The 20,427-nt window shown below is 49.7% G+C and overlaps 1 protein-coding gene across 7 annotated transcripts in view; it reads left to right on the forward strand.

The window, feature by feature from the left end:
* Positions 1 to 20,427, forward strand: part of RERE (arginine-glutamic acid dipeptide repeats) — a 177,384-nt gene that overhangs the window by 151,719 nt on the left and 5,238 nt on the right. For 5 of the 7 annotated variants that reach the window (XM_048326409.1, XM_048326411.1, XM_048326412.1 and 2 more), the window contains 8 exons: positions 10,987 to 11,149; positions 13,220 to 13,312; positions 14,051 to 14,250; positions 15,350 to 15,511; positions 16,684 to 16,797; positions 17,440 to 18,815; positions 19,033 to 19,255; positions 19,701 to 20,424. In XM_048326409.1, the coding sequence (XP_048182366.1) occupies positions 10,987 to 11,149; positions 13,220 to 13,312; positions 14,051 to 14,250; positions 15,350 to 15,511; positions 16,684 to 16,797; positions 17,440 to 18,815; positions 19,033 to 19,255; positions 19,701 to 20,424 (3,055 nt within the window). The remainder of the gene's footprint in view (positions 1 to 10,986; positions 11,150 to 13,219; positions 13,313 to 14,050; positions 14,251 to 15,349; positions 15,512 to 16,683; positions 16,798 to 17,439; positions 18,816 to 19,032; positions 19,256 to 19,700; positions 20,425 to 20,427) is intronic. The other 2 variants (XM_048326414.1, XM_048326413.1) reach the window with 2 other exon arrangements.

Genomic DNA, 20,427 nt, shown 5'->3' on the forward strand with positions numbered 1-20,427 from the left:
TCGTGTGAGGAACGGGGCTGTGCCATGGAGGGGAGGGCGAGCAGGGGCCTGGGCTGAGCTGCAGTTTGAGTCAGAGCCCCAAGTCATGCCCCAAATTACTGCTGCCTTTTTCCCTTACCCCTGATTGTAGGGATCAAACTCACGTTCTGAGGGAGCAGCTCGGATTAATGTTTGCTGGAGACACCAGGGCGGAACAGAACGGGAAAGAATTGGTAATTCCTTTCACTTCTGAGCTCACTGTATAGGTATTATAGAGAGCTACAATGAATTGCTCTTTCTAATGCTGCTTTACAACTCTTAGCTTTGTCTTCTAGTTAAATTTTGCTTGCTAAGGATTTTTTGTGACAGAAAGAATTTGAGACGGGAGGGAAGCAACAATAACTGAGGGATAAGCAGCTTACGTGGCAGTTCTTTGTGGTTTGGGGGTGGGGGGTTGCTTGATGTCCTGCTTCAATATTCCTCTTCATATATTGCTCTGATAAACAGGAAAACACTGAAATACCCCTCAACCTTCCACTTAATCTAGAAAATCTACTGGTTTAGGGAGCTGTTCTTGGAGAGCAGTAAAAGGAAAACAGCTGTTCAGGGACCAGATCTGAGAGGAACAGAGTCTGTTTAAAATCAGGGCTCAATGACAAGGACTCTGCTGAGAGGTTTTATTTGCTTTGTCCATAACTCAGGGCAGGAGCCCATCCTCCCTCACCCTCTGTGGCGTGGGTGAGTTTTCAGTGATAAGCTGGTGGTTTGTCTGAGTTCACTTGATATTTGCCAGCTGTAAAGTGGACAGGATTCTTCCTCCATCTGGCCTATTCAGATGCTGGTCATCCTGTGCTAGTGATTTTTATTAAGAGGTCACATTCTGTCTGTCTTCAGCATGGAATCGGGGTTGATAGCTTTCATCGTGAAATAACCAGGTGTGAGGACTTCTTAAATTGTTGTTTCCAGGGGATTACATCTTCCCATTGCTGTGAGCAGAGAGGATGATTTTACAGTGTTTGTCTCCTGCATAATTTTCCATATTTTCTGATTGCTGCTGTTTTTTTAATAAACTCTTAAACCCCAGCAGCTCCCCCGCGGGTCACGAGCTCGGAAGGAGGAAGCTGTGTCAGGGAGGGGAGTGTGAATGTTTGACAAGCCAGGCTTTGTGTGATTCAGCACAGATGCGTTTGGAAAACCTAAAACATCTGGTCCATGGGAGTGTGGAATGCAGGTCAGTGGTCAGACACATCAGGAGTTCAAACAGTGCTGCTGCTGGCCAAGCTGCATTGCTGGTGGTTGTCACAGGACGGAGTGGACCTTCAATTCTGATTTCTGTATTTAAACAAAAGCAATTACAGAATGTCACATTTGAGAAACAAGTGGCTAGTTCTTCCTCACCTCTCAGCTCTCCTTTCCCTATTGAAAATGGAAAATCAGATCAAAATTTCAGAATCTGTATTTGTTTATTTGAGTGGGTTTGTTTCCTTGGTGCTGTGGTATGTTGTCTTCTCAGTGCCCAGTACCTGGTAATGTAAAACCTGCTAATACATTATGTTCTAACTTAACCTGGGGGGAGGCCAGGAGGCAGCTTCATACAAGGAAGCAAACAGAAGCACCAGCTCTAATTAACAGGAGGACAGTCCTTGGTGGCCCATAAAATGCTGTAGGATTTACGTTCGGCTGTTACAGAGAGGCAGCAGCAGCCTGGGGATTGGAACATTTTTCCAGCCCATCCAAAGTGCCCCAGAGGTGTTGAGTGATGAGGGTGTTTGGCCTGCTTTGCCCACGCTGGGACCAGTTGGTGACATAAACTGGGGCTTGGAAGACAACTGGAGACTGTTCAGTGTGAGAGGCCCCAGGGGCTGCTCAGGTGAGCGGGGCCAGGAATGTGCTTTGCACAGTGAGAGCACTTCCCCATTGGAAATCCTCTTTTTTGCATCAGCAAGATGTCATCCACCTTATCTGGGGGAATTTCCAGCTGGACAGGAGGGGAATTCCCTGAGCTTTGGAATGCTGGTGTAGCTCTGGGGGGTGTAAATGTGGGGGTTATTGTATCACCCCTCCCCAGTATTGCAGTGGGAGAAACCCACCGTGATTCTGAGCTCCAGGTCAGTGTTTTCCAGCAGCCCTCCAGTGTCCGTCACCCCAGTGAGCCCAGGGCAGGGCTGCAGTGATGAGAGTATTGATCCCAAGTGACAGTTCCCTGGGCATGGTTTGGTTGAAATACCAACTGGAATTACTGCTGAGAAGTTGTCACCTAGCAGAAAAAAAACCAGCTAACAGTTACAGCTCAGGAAAGGTTTAGGTAAATACAGTGTGATTCTATTTGTAAAACTGGCATGATGAAATAATGAAAATATTTTTGAAGTGGTAAAACTTCCTTAATAATTACAAGCCTAATTTCAATTGTTAGGAAACAAATGAGCATCTGTACACCTTCCTGAGATGCAGGGGGATTAAGTTCCCTGCTGAATAGCAGAATTAAATTTTTAATACTTTGTTTAAACAGAAATTATGAAAGTAGACAGTGCTCTGTCCTTGTGTTTGGAGTGTCCCTTTTTCATGCACATACACAAATCGGCCTTTCACTTAAATTAATTAAAGCTGACATGCAAACCACAACAACAGGCAGTCTGGGTGGCAGATGAAATGACCAAAATCTGTCGATATTTTTTTATTGGCTCGAGTAGCTGATTGTACTCGATCTGGTTCTCAGCCCCTGTGTAAAATCCATGGAGCAGAGGAGCTGCTGTGGCTGGAGGGGCCGTTCCCATTTCCTGGCAGCCATTACGTGCTGCCAGCACAAAACCAGTTCTTTCTTAACAGTCCTTTCTGAGGCTCAAAAATGGATTTTCCTCCCAGCCAGTGTCATTCAATTATCACCTCAGGAAATGCACAGATATAACTGATGATCCCTTTCAAACATCCTGCGGTTTTCCACTCCTCCCATCCTTCATTTCCCTGCCTGCTCCAGTCATTAGATGTAACATTGCCCATGTATATTTTATAGGGTGACCCTGACGGCTGTCGCTTTGAGGATGTGCAGAGATAATAAGATTGTGCATGTAATGAAGGGCAGATAAATAGAAAAATGTTTACAGGATGGAGTGTGGTAGTTGGAAGTGCTTTATGGCTTCATGGCTCGCTTCTCCCTGACACACCCCCACAGGAACCACGGGTACCTTGGCTTTAGAGAGTGAAAATGGGATGTGTTTTAGGCTCTGGGAAAGGTGTCCTCGGGATGTAGCCAGCAGCAGGGAAACAGGGTTTTGTTCCACAACCTGAACTCCAGCAATAGGCAATCAAGAAACTTAATTATTGAGCTGGTGCAAAAAGAAAATGCAGTTAAAGGGATAATTGGCACCTCCATTGAGAAAATCCTGTTCTGGGTATTGTGCTGCTAAATTCTCATTGTCACAGTATTGATGGAGAGGTGGAAGTGGAGTGGGAAAGACACGATCCAGTGCAGACAATGCCCTGAAAGCTTTCCTCAATAACTGGCATTAATTTGTCTGGGTATTTATCCCACTCTCCTTTTGTCCTGGTGTGTGAGTTCAGATACTGAGAGCTTGCCCTTAACAGGAGGCTGGCAGGGAGAGATGCTGCCTGGGCTGGCTGTGAACCCCAGGACTTCGACGTGGGCTGTAAAACAGAACAGAACTGCTGCCTCAAGGAAACAGCACCTTGGGCATTTCAGCTCTGTTCCTCAGAACCACGCTGTGCCTCATTTGCCTGGCCCTGTGTGTGTGCTCAAGGGTGAGAGCATCCCAGCAGTGCTGCAGCTGGGCAGAGGCTGAGAGGTGTGTGCAGGGTAAAGTTAAATTATTGGAGGTAAAAGTGGTCGAGCAAAACAGGATTTCTAACCCCAGAAATGCTGATAATGCAAGTTGCAAAGGGAAAGCTGAGTAGAAAATAAATACTCAACAAATGTATATAAGGGATTGAGGTCCTTAACTCCCCTGTTTTGGTAACCCCAGCGTTGCTGCAGCCCCAGAGATGCCTCTGGGATGTACCTGGTGACCCTGGCAGTGCTGCCAGGCCTGGGGAGCCACCACTGCCACTGCTGAAGCCAGGCTCTAATAATTAATAATGGATGCAGCCAACAGTGTGTGAGTTCCTGTGGGGATTGGGAACTCTGTTGATTAACAAAGAGGAGTCTCTGGAGGAAGAAGCCTTAATTACAAAAGCTTTCTTTTCGTTCTGGCCCCAAGTACAGCTGCAGAGAGGGGCGGCATCTTTTAACTAGAGCTGAGCCTTAAAACAATGCCCCAGTGCACTGTGCATTTGTTTTGCAGAACTGTTAAAGCTGGTGCTTAAATCCCTAAAAATGGGGGAAAAAAAGAATTGTTTGCATAGAGCCGATAGCGAGGGTAAATTCCATAAAATGTTAATTATCTTATTTCCTGCCAGTTTGTGCAACCTTAATTACAAACACTGGAAAAGATGAACAAATGAACTACATGAAAGTGGTGAGTTAGATGTGGCACGGAGAGATATTACTGGTGTTTTTTCAGGATAATTCAGATTTCTCTGTGGCTTGCTAAAGCCATGCAGTCAGGAGGAGGGATTGAAACAGGAATACCCAGCTGTAAGAAAGAGCAGCTTGTGTTGAGGGCAAAAGGAAAGTGAATGTTGAACACTCAGCCAGTCCTGTGCTTAATAAGGATGGATAAGCCTGTCCAGTAGGCCTGGGTTGGAATTATGAAGGAATTTCAGAGGCTGTCAGTGTTGGAGCTGCTCACAGAACTGGAGGTTAATCGGCACAATTGTCCTTCCCACTCAGGATTGATCTCAGCCAATTTATAAATCTTCTGTCTCTTTGTTTCCCCACACCATAAAACTTCAAAAGGATGTGCCGAGACTTAATTTGTAAAACTTCATTGACTTTGTCATCAAATGGAAGATGCTGTACAGTGGTCGAGTGTTGCTGTGTTACTGCAGATAAAGTTTGTTTTGAAGGAGAGATTATTTACATCCAGCTCATGTATTCCTTTCCTTTTTTTCCCTTGACTTTGCAGTCCCTGCACTGACTCTCTTCTCTAATAGTGATATTACTCACTCATTATGTGGAAGAATTAGTAGGAGTTGAGAAGGGCAAATCTATTCTCCTGGGGCAATTACAGCAGTGACCTGTGTGTTTAGGTAACGTGCACAATGAAATTACTGTAGTCTCTTCACTGCTTGAGGAACTCGGGAGTGAAATCTTCAGGTTCCAAGCTTATTTTAGCACTGCCCAGTTCTCTCAGGACCTGTGGCAGCTCTTCAGACAAAATCTTACATTTGCAGGAGAGAGAAGCTCCCTCTTTCCCTGGTGTTGGAGGGGCTAAGCAGGGTACCAGTACTCATTTAGCAAAAACAATTAGAAAGCATAAAGCTGTATCTGATTGGAGGTTTTTTCCACAACAAAATGAAATGCAGAAGATGCAGATGGAGCCTCGGCTGGGTTCCCAGGAAATTCTGTGACTGTTCCTGTGTTGGGAGTAAATTGACAGCATAAAACCCAAGGAGTCAGCCTGGGTTTGTTACACACCTGCCTCCTCTTTGGATTCCCACTTGCCCAGCCTGTTTGCCAGGAGTTTCAAATAAAAAAATGAAAACAGGGAGCTTAACCTTGCTGCATGCAGAGCAAGGAAACAGTGGGGGGCAGCCAATCTCCCAAAACCAGAGGTGGAGTTCATAGCAGGGGCCATGGAGACGGCTGTGCTGCCATCCAGGAGATAACAAGTGGCCAGGGGAGCTGCAAGGTAAAATGCCTTTTACTTTTAAAATCTGCCAGAGAGCTGAGACCTGCAGGGGATTCCTTAGAGAGCATCCACGATTTTTAATGGGTTTTTTGTAGTGTTAAGTAAAATATTGCTTGATTTTTAAAAGCCTCTCTTAAAATCTCAGTAATGTGTTGGAATATGCAGGATTCCTGTGCACCCAAGGTGGACATTAATCAGTGCTACTGAACAAGCTGCTGAGACTTACTGCTTAATTAGAGCATGTGCAAACCTATTTGTCATGGTTGGCAGAGACACCGAGCCCGAGCTTCGCTCTGTAAAAGTGGCCAAGTTCAACTCCTGGAGCTGCACACAGCTGCTCCTCTCGGCCCTGCTGCGTGCTTTCAGTCCTTCAGCTTGTTTGGACCAAGGCAGGAGTTCCACGTTTTCTCTCCCTGAGTGTGGATTCGTAAGAAGAACCAGAACCACAGAATCATTAAGGCTGGAAAAGCCCTCCAAGATCATTGAGTGCAAGCTTTAACCTAGCCACAGTCACCCCTGACCCGTGTCCCCAAGTGCCACATGCACCTGTTTTGGGAACACCTGCAGGGATGGTGGTTCCACCCCTGCTCTGGGCAGCCCCTTCTGTTTGCAGCTTTGGGGTGTGAGATGTGTGATGGGAGGGATGGATATTTTCAGTTTTGTCTCCTTGGAGTGCATGGCAATATCCTGGGTTATTCTGTAAAGCTTTAGGAGCCAGACTGACCCACTGGTCAGTACTGGTGGTGTGTTCCACACACTCCCATGATCCAAACCCGTGTTCCTGACCCTGCTCTGGAGCAGATGCTGTGAACCCAGCCTGTGCCAGGGGATCCAGTGGAGGAGGGAAGCACCGGAGACTGTTTTTACTGCAGGACTTTACAGCAGCATTAGCTAAATTGAGTTGACTTAATAAAATCTTGAAGCGTTCCAGAAAGATTGTGAATTCATTAAGGCCACAGCTGGACAATCTGTTCCCCTCTGCACTGCCATGGCTGGTTACAGGCATTGAGGAGTGCTGTCATTTACCTTTTCTCTTTCATTACTGTAAAGCTATTCCCCTCCCCCATGGTTTTTTTTTTTTTCTCTGGCAGAGCTCGGCTCTGGGGAAATTAAACAGCAATTATTGTGTTTGCTCACTGTGTTATACCCTAACAGATACTTGAAGGGAAGTTGATGTGTGTGTGTGATTGGCTTCCACAGGAGCTGTGCTGCTGCAGGGCTGTCAGAACCTTCCCGTCCAGGGATGCACACCCAGCCTTAATCCTTTGTTTACCCAAGGCAAGACTAAACACAAACACGGGGCACAGCTTGGGCTGTGGATTTTACATTTGAAAACTACTGATAAGAAGGAGGAAACAGGGCATGCTGAGGGCATGGGGGTGGAGGGGCTGCTCTGGTGGGGGTGATGTGGCTGAGGGAAGGGTTGAGCTGGAAGAGCACACAGGGGAGAGTGGTGGGTGAAAATAGTGGGAGAGGTGCCCCATGGCAAGGACAGTCCCCTGCTCGTGCAGCAGGGCTGGCTTGGGCAGGGTGAGGGCTGGGAGCACTCCAGGTGTCAGCTCGGAATTGCAGAGAAACCTCCCCGCTGTGGGCTCCTGCAAGAGGGATCTGAGCCACATCTTCCTCTGCAAAAATAATCCCCAGAGCTGAGCTAAAAGGAGATGAAGTGTGACTTTTTTATATTCACCTACAACATGGGGTGAAATGGCCTTGGCAGGAGGAGGCAGGAGACTTGAGTCGTGAGCTCGGAATGTATTTCAGAACTGGTGAAAGCTGAGCTGGTGTTTTTAGTGAGGAACATAATCCCCTCTGCCTTGTGAAACTTGGGAATGTAGGTGTTCTCAAAGAAATGTGGCGTTAAAAGCCGGAATAATTTTGCTTTATATGTGTTTGGGACAGTTACTCAGATGTTGACATGGAAACATGGAGTTGCGTGTGCAGGAAAAAAAGAGGCGGTGGTGTATCAAGTGCTATGAACAGGAAGGGAGCCATGAATCTGGAAGGGAAGGGAATCTTCTCCCCACGCCGGTGGAAAAGAAAAAGCTGGTTCTTGGTGGAGTTGGTCTGGGGGCACTCACAGCATCTTCCATGGATGCAGCACAGTACAGTCACCCTAGAGTAGAGGGCTCACCCTTCCTAATTAAGGAATAAATTACATCTCGTTAGCGGGGTGTCACTCCCCTATAAGCTGAGCCAGTCCAGTGGTGACACGAGGGATGGCTCGGGCTGCTTTAACTTGTGCTTTAGCATATGTTGTAGCAATACCCAGCCTGCACAGGATGCTCAGAGGAGAAGGACAGTGTGTGTGTTCGCAGGCTGGCAGGGCAGGGCTGGCCCCGGATGATGACCTGGTACCCACAAAAGGAGCTTTGGAGCAGCTGCCCCAGCCCTCCCCAGCCTGGCGCTGCAGGCAGCCGCAGCTCAGGAATGTGGGATGTGCTGACTGCGAGACCTTGTGGTGAGGTGAGGTGAGATCACCGGGAACAAAATGATCATTACAGGCCATTCATGTCAGAGCTTCATGCTTCTCTGTTTGCTTGCAAGCAAAACCAGCAGCTAATTTGCAAGGCAGCCTTTTGTCCCAGGGCCTTTGATCAATGCTGGCCTGTGTTAATGTTTCAGGAGGCTATTGATTTCTGCAGCAGCTTTTGTTCCTGGATTTATGTGCCCTGGCTTTCAGCAGCACGCACTGTGCATGTTTGATTAAAGCTCATTTGACTTCCTTGCAGTGAGGCTGGAAGCTGTTTTTGCTCCCTGTTTGGAGAACCAAAGCTTGCCTGACTTAGTCCTTTGTGCTGCAGCTTGTGCCACCCATGCAGCCACCAGGATGGTGGGGCTGATCCTGCCGGGCCAAACCCATCCAGCAGTTAATCCCTCGGGCAGACAGTGGCATCCTGGAGAGCCAGGTGGCTGCTGAGATCTCGCATGGAATTCTTTCAGTGGGATACCCGTGTGTAACGTGTCGTTCTGTGTGTGCTCCCCCCGACTTCTCTCTTTCTCCCAGAGTCCTTGGCTGAGTGCTGTACTTGTGCAGTCTGACCATGAATTGGAAGTACAGAATATAGTAGTATAGAATATTTAGTCCTTTAATCTGTCCAGATTCCATAGCTGGGCTGAAACTGGTTGTTGAATAAATAGACTTTGACTTCATCTTTATCTGTGTGCAATTGTGACTGCACTTCTGAGTGAGTCTCGGCGGAAAAAAGCCTTATGGTCATGAGGTTGGCATTTGCTATAAATATACACCACTTCTTTTTTAAAGTTTGGTTTATGATACACTGCATGTAGAAGTTGTTAAACTTCCCTTGGGACCTGATGGCTTTGCAGTGTGTAAGTGGAGCTCTAATAGGTTCCCATTCCCTATTTTATGATGGGAGGAGAACAGATTGGTTTGTACTCTGCTGTTGCTGTGTGTCAGAGGACACATTAATTCACTGACATAAAGACATGGGATTTACTGGCTTGCTCCTTGGTGCTGACACCTCAGATTTGATACAAATGAATTTATAGGTAAAAAATGACTGGTTTCATTTGCAAGAGACTTTCTGCCTGTGCAGAGCAAAAGCCTCCCTGCAGAGCCCAGCCTGGCTCCTGGCACAGGCATATCCCCAGGTGGACAAACAGTTGGGCTGGGTGGACTTTGAGCCCACTTAATGGGCTCAGGGAAATGGTATTTCTAAAGCAAACACGTGCAGGGAACAGGCAGGAGCAGAGCAGGGTGCCGGGCTCAGAACTCCCTGTTCTGCCCAGTCTGCCGTGGCTTGGCTGCTCATCACCAGCCAGTTTCAGATTCTCTTCAGGAAACACATTTTAGATATTTTTAGTAGGGCTTTTGTCCTTCCGAATCAAGAATTGTAGGTAATGTTTTGCCCACTTGCTCCTCCTCACCAACCATCACTCTGAATAGATGTTATTTTAATGTATAATACACAGACATAGTTCAGGTCCACGGTGGGGATCAGTAGCATCATCCCAGTCTGTGGCAGCACAGATTAAAAATGGTCTGTTCTGCCTGTTGCCAGAAATCACCCTTGCGGTTGTGGTTGTGTTCTTTCTTCTGGGGTTTCTATTTTTAAATTAGGCACTGGTAAAATTCTTAAGTGTCTTAAATGTCAGCAGTTAATGTCTAGAACAACATCCTCCCTTTGTCTTTGGAGTGTTTCAGTGGAGCAGGTATTGGTTGTGGCTGTAATTGCTTGTTTGGGGCCCTGGGGAGGGTTTGGATTCAGGCAGGGTCGTAATTGGAGTTAACTCCTGCTCTGCCTGGAGCAGGGGCTGAAGGATTTCCCCACGGAGGCAGCAGGCTGAGGTTATTTGATCACATAAAACACAGTTCAAAGAAACTCTTTTTGTGGGCAATTCAGGTATGTTTGTTCTGATGTTGATTTTTTTCAAGGGGCTGGTTAGAACTTCTCCATTTTTCTCTTGCAACTTGAAAGCAACAACACCTTTTACCTTAGAGGCAGACAAGTCGCCAGGAAATGATGGGGTTTCAAAGTAAGAGAAGAGATTAAAACCACATGCTGTTCTTTGGTTCAGCATCGCATCCGCAGGTTTGAATGGCAGCTGCTCCACTTCTTGAATGTAAGCCAGATTCATTATGCTGTGAAATGATCACTCATTTCTCTAGGTGTGCTCTTTTAACTGCTTAATTAATTTAGATGTGGGTATATATATTCAAATTAAAACACGATTTAGTATGGTAGGGTTGTGTTACAGTTATAGACTTGTTGTTGAACATGTTTTTACTCAAACTTTCAGCTCCTTACACAGGAATATTGAAAAATACCTGTCTGTGGAATGTAGGTTGACAAAATGGCAGAGTCTGTTTGGGTTGAGCCTTGTTCTCTCCGTGAACAGCAGGAGTTGTGGCAGGTTTGGGGTGGTTGTTCCCAGAGCTCAGCAGAGCTGAGGAGCAGAGGTGTCACAGGATGCTGACAGTGACACAAGGGCACCCTCTTCCGAAGCACTGGCACCAGCAGCATCCAGGTGGAGGCTGGCTACTGGTGCTTCCCAACCTCTTTCCTTTCCTAGGGGAGGAGTGAAAAAGCTTTTATTTACTTCTTTCCCTCCTCTGCAAAAGCGAGCAAAACATAACGAGGGATTTTTGTGTGTCTTACCTAAATCATTCTTTTTTCTGGCTGAAATACGTCACGATTCTTCCTAGAAAGATCCAAGTGTGCATACAGAGAGACAGGGGAAGGCAGAAAGCTGACGAGTCAGATTTGCATGTCCCTCTAACATGCTCCTTCTGTGTTTGCAGGGAGAACTGATCACCTTCTATTACTACTGGAAGAAAACCCCCGAGGCCGCGAGCTCGCGCGCGCACCGGCGGCACCGGCGGCAGGCCGTGTTCCGCAGGATCAAAACCCGCACCGCCTCCACCCCGGTCAACACTCCCTCCAGGCCCCCCTCCAGTGAATTCTGTGAGTGCAGGCTGAAAGCAGAGCATTTATCTTGGTTCAGATGCAGGGAGCAGCAGTGATGGAATGGTGCTGCACCTCCGAGGGGACAGCAAGGAAATGGAGTTCAGGCAGCTGCCCTCTCCTGGTCCTGCACCGTCTGCTGGAACGTGGAAGGTGGCTTTGATCACCTTTGTGCGGTCCTTAAACGTAAAAGCATCCTGTAAGGATGGAAATACAGCCCTGGGATTGGATTTCCCTACTCTTTTCTTGGTGTTGTGTTATATTTTCTCCAGGCTTGTTACAGTAATGGGAAATAAAAAACACGGAAAGAAGGAAGTCCTCCATCCCTTTGGAAGGAAGTCCCTTCCATCCTTCTGGGTGACCCCTACCTTCTGCTGGACCTCAGACTGTGCTGCAGCCTTAGGGACTCTTGGAAGAGCACTGGCTTTGCCTGGAGCAGAAGTGTCTAAACCAAGAGCAATTCCCCAAACCAGTGCCTTGCTGCATTGCACAGGGTCCATATGGAGATAGAAACCTTTGTCCATATGAGAAAGGTTTGTTACTTTGTGTGAGGTTTAAGGCTTTTAAGTCTTTCTAAACCCACGTGCCTCATAAAGAAAAGGGGCTGTGGAAGGCAGAGATTGGCAGATGTAAAAATGAACGTGGGCAGGTGGAGGATGTGGTGAGCAGGCAGGACACACAGTTCTGGCCAGGGGAGAAGGGAGGGCGTAGGAAAGGCCTTGGAGCTTTTCCCTGCTGAACTGGTAGGATTTAGTGCTCATCTCTGTGTGCACAAGGAGCGAGGATCTGGACTCCACAGCTCAACCCAAGATACTCAGCTTGTGAGAGCTTGTGGCTGGGAGGACCCATCCTTATGGATCCGACTGCAGGATGAGAATAAAAACCCATTTAGCAAAAGAAAGCAAGTGCTAGCCTGGGGTCGGTTCTGCAGTCAGGGTTTGAACACCTACAAGTATTAATGTAGGAATTATGGCAGTGGTAGCTATTAAATGTAACCCTGTGTTAATTTGAAGGGTAACGAGTTGCTGACAAAGGCTGATGGCAAGTACTGTGGAATCTGTAAGCTTTAATCATAAACTATAACCTGCATGTACAAAACATCCTCGTGGAGCCTTTAGAAAAACAGTATTCCTGCATCAAGGACTTCTCTTCTAATTAAAGATTCGAACAGAAGAAGCCAGAGGGCTTCCTGCTTGTGACAAATTATAGCCCTGTTACGTTGTGAATTTATAGTGGTGGGACTAGAAAAATGCTGTGCCTCTCAGAGGGGAAGTATTTACTCCTGAGGTGTTTAGAAGATAAGATACAGTTTTTGTGATGGCTGCGTATTTTCAGTGGTTTAGATGCTGCTTTTTGAGCTCACAGATGTGTAATCAGATGTGTAATTTGCCACAAAGGAAGGGGACCCTTTGCATATCCTCTTCTTCTTCAAAACATGACATTTTTGCAATGTGTGTTTGCCATGGGTAAAACTTGGAGCCCTGCAGTAAGGATTGGGAAGCTGGTGTTATCCTGCAGTGCCTCTCATCCAAAAGAATCACAGCGTGTTTTTCAAACAGGCCCATTGTATGTGAGCATTGATTCCTCCACCCACAAACACCTCTGCTGCTGGGTAACAAAATAAAAACCAAAAACTACAGGACCTGTTCATGGAATCTTGCAGAGTAGGTTTTGAATATAGAATATTTGGTTTTAAATTTGATCAGGTTCTAGAGATAAACCTCTTTTCTCTTGAAGATTGTGGGTTGGGAACACAGCCTGTTGAACTCACCGTGGATAGTATTTGAGTGGCAGCTTACCTGGAAAATGTACCATGTGCTGAATCAGACATTCCAGGAGTTGTATCCCATGGCACATTCCTGGAATCCTCCTTTAACCTGCAGAGTGATGAGGTCTGGTCTTGCTCAGTTTGAAAAATCAGAAATAATGGCCATGCGAGGCAGGGTGGGTGTAGGGAGTCACAATCTATTTGACTTAATGGTTGTTTTAGCCAAGTAGGAGGAAATAGGAAATTCTGCTGAGTGTTTATTTTCCATTTTCCTCTTTCTCTGTTGTCCTTCCCACCCTCAGTGGACCTGAGCTCGGCCAGCGAAGATGACTTTGACAGCGAGGACAGCGAGCAGGAGCTGAAGGGCTACGCCTGCCGCCACTGCTTCACCACCAGTATGTCCCAGTCCCTGCTGGCTTCTCCCCTCTGCTGCTGCCTGGGGGGCTGAGTTCAGCCAGCAGGAGCAGCTCCTGTGCTGGTACAGCTGTTCACAGCAGTGTGGGGGTGAATCAGCTAAAATATGCAGCGTTCCTAACAGAGTTAATCAGGCTTTGCCATTGCAAATTAATACTGCAGCGACAAAGGAGAGCCCTGAGGTAGACATTTATACAGGAATAAATCTGCATAATCCATAATCTATGTAATCAATTTGTGACATAATGGATCGGCGTTGGGCTGCGACTGTCACACACAAAACTTCCTTATGCTGCACCAAACCTGCTGTGCATCAGCCCTGTTCCTGTGGCTGTTCCTGAAGGTTCTCTGATGTTTGGGCATGTGCACAGATGGAAATGGGAGCCCCAGAATGGGGAAGGAAGTAAGAGGTTCAGAGCTCAGTTCTCTTGCAGAAACCACAGCTTTGGAGAACAACAGCTGCCTGTTAGCTCCCCAGTAGAGCAGATAAGGCTTCTTTCTGTGCCTCAAAACTGTAGTTTCTTAAGCAAACAACCACAGTTTGCAAATTGAACATTGAGGATGTGCACTGGAACAGGACAAAGTTTTCCAGAAACATCTCCAACTTTGTTACCCGTAGAAAAGCAGCTGCTTTTGTAGCTGTACCTTTTTTAATAATTCAGTGTGTTTGTGCTGGGGTACTCTGTGAGTTGCTGAGCTGTTGCTTTCCCTGCCCCAAGCCTCCAAGGACTGGCACCACGGCGGCCGAGAGAACATTTTGCTGTGCACGGATTGTCGGATTCACTTCAAGAAATACGGGGAGCTGCCGCCCATCGAGAAGCCCGTGGACCCCCCACCCTTTATGTTCAAGCCCGTGAAAGAGGAAGACGATGGACTCAGTGGGAAGCATAGCATGAGGACACGGCGGAGTCGAGGCTCGGTGGGTTTAACCGTCTTTAATGCAGAGGGGGAAAGGAGCCAGACCCCTAAAGTGGCTGGTTTGCCATGGGCTGTGCCTGCTCCTGCTGCATTTGTGTGTGCCAGGGTGAGCTTTGCTGAGGCTTTCTCTGGAGAAAGGAGATGGAATGTCTCTGTAAACTGTGTTACTTCTCTGTAGTGACTGGCAGCGGACTATCAGCATAAGGGGGCACTGACAGTGCGTGACACATCCTGTGCTGGTGCGTGCCCTCCTTGCAGCTGCGTCCTGTCAGAGTTAACGCCCTTGGGAAGAGTTCTAAAAAATTAGATGCTGTTCATGTGGTCTCCTCATGTTACTGGAGTTAAAGCCTCTTCCCTACAGAGAGCTCTGTTTTGCCTTTGTGGTCGGTGTGCTCTGTCTCACTGCATTCTTGCTCGGGTGAGGCACCGGGAGCCTTCCTGGGAGCGCAGCACTTGTGAGGGCTCTGACAGCAGCTCTGGGTGATTTATCTTTGAGTTGGGTTTAGCTGATAGAACACAGCAGATAGATTTCTTTCCTTGCCCTTCCCGCTCTTATCTTTCTGATCATGATGATGTGACCATTGATTCTGAATATCTCGTGAGGCTCCACTCCTGGGGAGTGTTGGGTCCATTGCTTTTTTTGGTACCCAGTCGTCAAAAAAACTGCCAAAATGGCAGGGAAACAGCATTAATTTTTGAAATGCACTTTACTGATCCCTTATTGCATAGGAGGAGCACAGTGGAGCTGGGGGTTTAGACCCTGGCCTTGGCTGCTTGAATGCCAACAGCTGGACTGTTTCTGATGGAACATGGGGGTCCTCCTGCCTCATGCACTCTTGTGTGTGTGCTGTGTATTGGAACATCTTCCTAATGCCATTTCTAACAGACACTGCTAATTAATGTTTTTGAGTAGACGGATTACGGGTTTGCCTCCTTTCACATTTGAGTCCAGTTGAGCTTTGAAGGAAGAAGTGCAACAACGTGAAATGCTCCAGGTTTTTGCTGTCAGGCTCTTCCAGGGGTGCGTTATCTGTGCCCCTGCCAAGGCAGAGCACTCGGGGAGGCTGGGCAGTGCTGACCCGGCTGTGCTTTCCCCGCAGATGTCGACCCTACGCAGTGGCAGGAAGAAGCAGGCAGCCAGCCCCGATGGCCGCGCCTCCCCCATCGCCGAGGACGTTCGCTCCAGCGGCCGCAACTCGCCCAGCGCCGCCAGCACCTCCAGCAACGACAGCAAGGCCGAGTCCGTGAAGAAATCCACCAAGGTAACGCCTTCCCACCGGGCTCTCCTGGTCGGGGCTGCACACCCGAGGCCTCTCGGGCAGGTCAGGAAATGCAGATCACAGGAGGCCGGGGAATCTCTCCGTGACCTGGAGAGTCCTTTGTGTGTGGATAAGGCAGGAGTGGAGTGGTGGTGCAGCCGAGTGCTGCTTTGTGCCTGGCCAGGGAGGGGTGTGAGTGATCAAACCTCTCACGCAGCCCCACATAACCTTACTGCTCTCACGAGAAAGTAATCCCTCCATTTCGGATGCAAATGCAAGCGTTAAGCTCAGGGGAGTAGTGCAGATCAGAAATGCTGTGTTTGAGACAAGTAGACAGTTTTGGGGATTTTTTTTAAAGTAGTACTTAATCTTTGTTTACAAAGGAGTATGAACATTTAGTAATTGAGTCTACTTCTGCTACTGTTTTTCTGGAGGTGTATTTGCTTGATTGTTCAGAGCAAGCTGACAGTTGAGTCTGTTTAAATGAATTAAATGCCTTTCCAAGAGAGCTCTAAAGAAGCAAAGCCACATGAAGCAGGAAGGCTTACCATTAAGCAGTGTGAATTGAAAAGTTGCAAGTTAAAAATAAATATTTTTTTTAAAAATGTCAAAACTGGAGTATGGAGCAAGTTTTCACATTATAGAACTGAAAACTTGGCAGAATTTGAAGTTAGGTAATTATGTGACGCACTGAGCTGTTCCAGGCCATGGGAGAAGGTAGTAATCTCAGAATAGCTATTCCCTGTTAGCCCAGTATCTGAGGGGATCTAAAAATATTCCTCTCAAAATATCAAGAGTAGAGCAAGACTTTAATGTAGCAGAAAGAGTCTTATCCTGTCTCCTGCAGAAATTCTTGCTCCGTCCTGCACCAGTTAATAACTGGTGTTGGTCTCTGTTAGAAGGGTTACCTGACCCAGTTGATCTGCTGTGAGTTCCTGATGGGGTTTGGTCCTGCACAGCTCTGTTTAAAATATCCCTTGAGATGAGGAATGCTTTATTCACTCTTTCTTTTTCCTACTAGTTTGATGTGTATTTGATTGCTTTTAAATACTATGTCAACTCCAGAGTTCTCCTGCTCCTTAATTTGTGTTAAATACAGTGGCACTGGCATACACTCAATTTTCTTTTGCATTTACACTACTGGCAACTGTTGTGTTCTGTGTCCTTTGTGGCAGAAGATAAAAGAAGAGGTGTCTTCTCCTCTCAAGAACTCCAAGAGGCAGCGGGAAAAGGCAGCATCCGACACGGAAGAACCTGACAGGTCCAATGCCAAAAAATCCAAAACTCAAGTGAGTCCCACGGAGGAGTATTTCCTCTTAGGAGAATGGCTTGAGATGGGGAGGGGGTAACAAACCAAAAACACGAAATCAATATAAGCCACAGCAAATTGTAACTTAATCTGTGGCTGGAAAGCGACCAATGTTATAATGTGTTCCTTCTGCTGAAAACAGTGGAGTGATACACGGGGTAAGTCCAGAAGTTGGTTTTCTTCCTTTTGCTATCAATACCAACCGTATAGGAGTACACTTGGATTATTTTCCACCTCCTTCCTCCACGTTTTTTTTAAATTTAAATTTGGGTTTTTGTCTTCTGTGACAAGTTAGAAGACCACCACTGGAATTGTCGCAGGACAAATCTTTTCCATTGCTGGTGACCCTCATAGTGAAGAAGTGTTTTGCTGTGTTCAGCAGGACTCTGTATTTCAGTTTGTTCCTGTTGCCCCTGGGCACGTTGGAAAGGATCCTGGCTCTGCTGTCTGTGCACCTCCCTTGGATATTTGTGTTCCTGTGCTTGTAGAGGCCCTGTGGGGTTCAAAGAGTGCCTGCAGCTGCGTCTGCACAGCACGTGTGATTGATCCCATCCGTGGCACACTGGGAATGTCTTGCAGCGCTTTTCCTGGGCGCAGTGGTCACTGTTGCTTCTCCCCACAGGAAATCAGCAGGCCGAACTCCCCCTCGGAGGGAGAGGGCGAAGGCGAGAGCTCCGACAGCCGCAGCGTCAACGACGAGGGGAGCAGTGACCCCAAGGACATCGACCAGGACAACCGGAGCACGTCCCCCAGCATCCCCAGCCCCCAGGACAATGAGAGCGACTCGGATTCCTCGGCTCAGCAGCAAGTGCTGCAGGCGCAGCCCCAGGTGCTGCAGGCCCCGAGCGGCTCTGCCCAGGCCGCCGCTCCCACGCCGCCGGTGCCGGCCCCGCTGCCGGCGCTGCCGCCCGCGTCCAGCGCTGCCCCAGCCCCCGCACAGGTGTCACCGCCAGCGCCCCAGCCCTCGGGCCAGCCCCAGCCCCCCGCCCCCGCCGCCCCTCACTCGCACATCCAGCAGGCCCCTGCTCTGCACCCGCAGAGGCTCCCGTCACCCCACCCACCCCTGCAGCCCCTGAGCGTGTCCCAGAGCCAGCCGCCGCCGGCCCCGGCGCAGCCCCACGCGCAGCCCCCGCTGCACGGCCAGGCCCAGCCTGCCCCTCACAGCCTGCAGGCGCAGCCCCTGCTGCCCCATCCCGGCCCTGCCCAGCCCTTCTCCCTGCCCGCTCAGTCAGCTCAGTCTCAGGTGCCCCTCCAGACACAAGCCCCGTCTCACTCGCACTCGGCTCTGCAGGTGACGCAGCCCGTCCTGCCCACCACGACCTCGCTGCAGCAGGCGCAGCCTCCGCGGGAGCAGCCGCTGCCCCCCGCCCCCATGGCCATGCCTCACATCAAACCTCCCCCTACCACCCCCATCCCGCAGCTCCCCACTGCTCCGGCCCACAAGCACCCTCCCCATCTCTCTGGCCCGTCTCCATTCTCCATGAACTCCAACTTGCCTCCACCGCCCGCTCTGAAGCCTCTAAGCTCCCTCTCGACTCACCATCCTCCATCTGCACACCCTCCTCCCCTGCAGCTGATGCCTCAAAGCCAACCACTGCAGTCCTCGCAAGCCCAGCCTCCTGTTCTGACCCAGAGCCAGAGCCTTCCCCCTCCTGCTAGCCACCCCCCTTCTGGACTCCATCAGGTATCCTCCCAGCCCCCCTTCTCTCAGCACCCCTTTGTGCCCGGGGGCCCCCCTTCCATCACGCCTCCTTCGTGCCCCTCCACTTCCACGCCGCCCACCGTGCCTGGCATCCCTCTTCAGACTCCCATCTCCACATCAGCAGCTTCTAGTGGGACAGTGCCCGTGGTGACAGCCTGCACGCTGCCACCCATCCAGATCAAGGAGGAGGTCCCAGATGAAGCTGAGGAGCCGGAGAGCCCTCCACCTCCACCCCGGAGTCCATCCCCAGAGCCCACGGTGGTGGATGTCCCGAGTCACGCCAGTCAGTCAGCCAGGTATGGAGCTTTCATCGGTGCTCTGCTTTCCCTGTTTTTATACTCCACTATCTGTGGACCAGTATGGTACAATTAACGTTCTCCTGGCTTTCAGGGAAGCTGGTAGTGTTTGGTCTAAGGGTAGAGTGGTATTTTTTATTTTGGACATACAGCTCCCAAATCCCCAGACTCTTGCATCTTTCCCAGGGCTGAGTTCTTTCTCTCGTGTTCCTTTCAGGTTCTACAAGCACCTGGACCGTGGCTACAATTCGTGCTCCAGGGCAGACCTGTACTTCATGCCTCTGGCAGGATCCAAACTGGCCAAGAAGAGAGAAGAGGCCATCGAAAAGGCCAAAAGGGAAGCAGAGCAGAAAGCCAGGGAAGAGAGGGAAAGAGAAAAAGAAAAGGAGAAGGAAAGAGAGAGGGAGCGTGAGCGTGAGAGAGAAGCAGAAAGAGCTGCGGTAAGTTCGGTTCTGGTTCAGAGCTGGGTAAGGGAATTGATGGCTGGATCTGACCTGGATGGTGACTGCAGGATGCAGATCCCCAGGAGCACTTCAATCCTGTCCAGTCAGGGGTCTCTGAGCATGGAGCTGTGTGTGTGTTCTGAGCACCTCCCAACCATCCTGGGGCTGTCTTCTCTTAAAAGGAAATGCAGAGTTTCTGCCCCTGGTCTGGTTGTGTGGGAAGCCAGAGCAGCTGGGGAGAACTAGGCCAAGTGTTGACATTTAACTTGCAGTAGGAGAACACTGTGCAGATACAATGAATGCCCTTGTGTCCCTTGCACTACGGTGCAGGCCCACGAGTGCTGTCTCCTGAAGAGGGGCTGAGACAGAGGGGAGGTGTGTGTGTGTCTGAGGTGCTCTAAGCCGAGTGTGCTGAACGGAGATCTCTCCCTGTTGTGTGCAGCAGAAGGTGTCCAGCTCCTCCCACGAGGGCCGTCTCGGCGAGTCCCAGCTCAGCGGGCCAGCCCACATGAGGCCTTCCTTCGAGCCCCCTCCGACCACCATCGCGGCGGTGCCCCCCTACATCGGGCCGGACACGCCGGCGCTACGGACGCTGAGCGAGTACGCGCGGCCCCACGTCATGTCCCCGACCAACCGCAACCACCCCTTCTTCGTGCCCCTCAACCCCACGGATCCGCTGCTGGCCTACCACATGCCCGGCCTCTACAACGTGGATCCCGCCATCCGCGAGCGGGAGCTGCGCGAGCGCGAGATCCGCGAGCGCGAGATCCGCGAGCGGGAGCTGAGGGAGAGGATGAAGCCCGGCTTTGAGGTGAAGCCCCCGGAGCTGGACGCGCTGCACCCGGCCACCAACCCCATGGAGCATTTCGCCAGGCACGGGGCACTGACTATCCCACCCACGGCGGGGCCTCACCCCTTCGCCTCCTTCCACCCGGGGCTGAACCCCCTGGAGAGAGAGAGACTGGCGCTGGCGGGGCCGCAGCTGCGGCCGGAGATGAGCTACCCGGACAGGCTGGCGGCCGAGCGCATCCACGCCGAGCGCATGGCCTCGCTCACCAACGACCCCCTGGCGCGGCTGCAGATGTTCAACGTCACCCCCCACCACCACCAACACTCACACATACACTCGCATCTACACCTACACCAGCAGGACCCCCTACACCAAGGTG

Source organism: Corvus hawaiiensis, chromosome 22 (genome assembly GCF_020740725.1).
Source record: "Corvus hawaiiensis isolate bCorHaw1 chromosome 22, bCorHaw1.pri.cur, whole genome shotgun sequence".
Taxonomy (NCBI): Eukaryota; Metazoa; Chordata; class Aves; order Passeriformes; family Corvidae; genus Corvus; species Corvus hawaiiensis.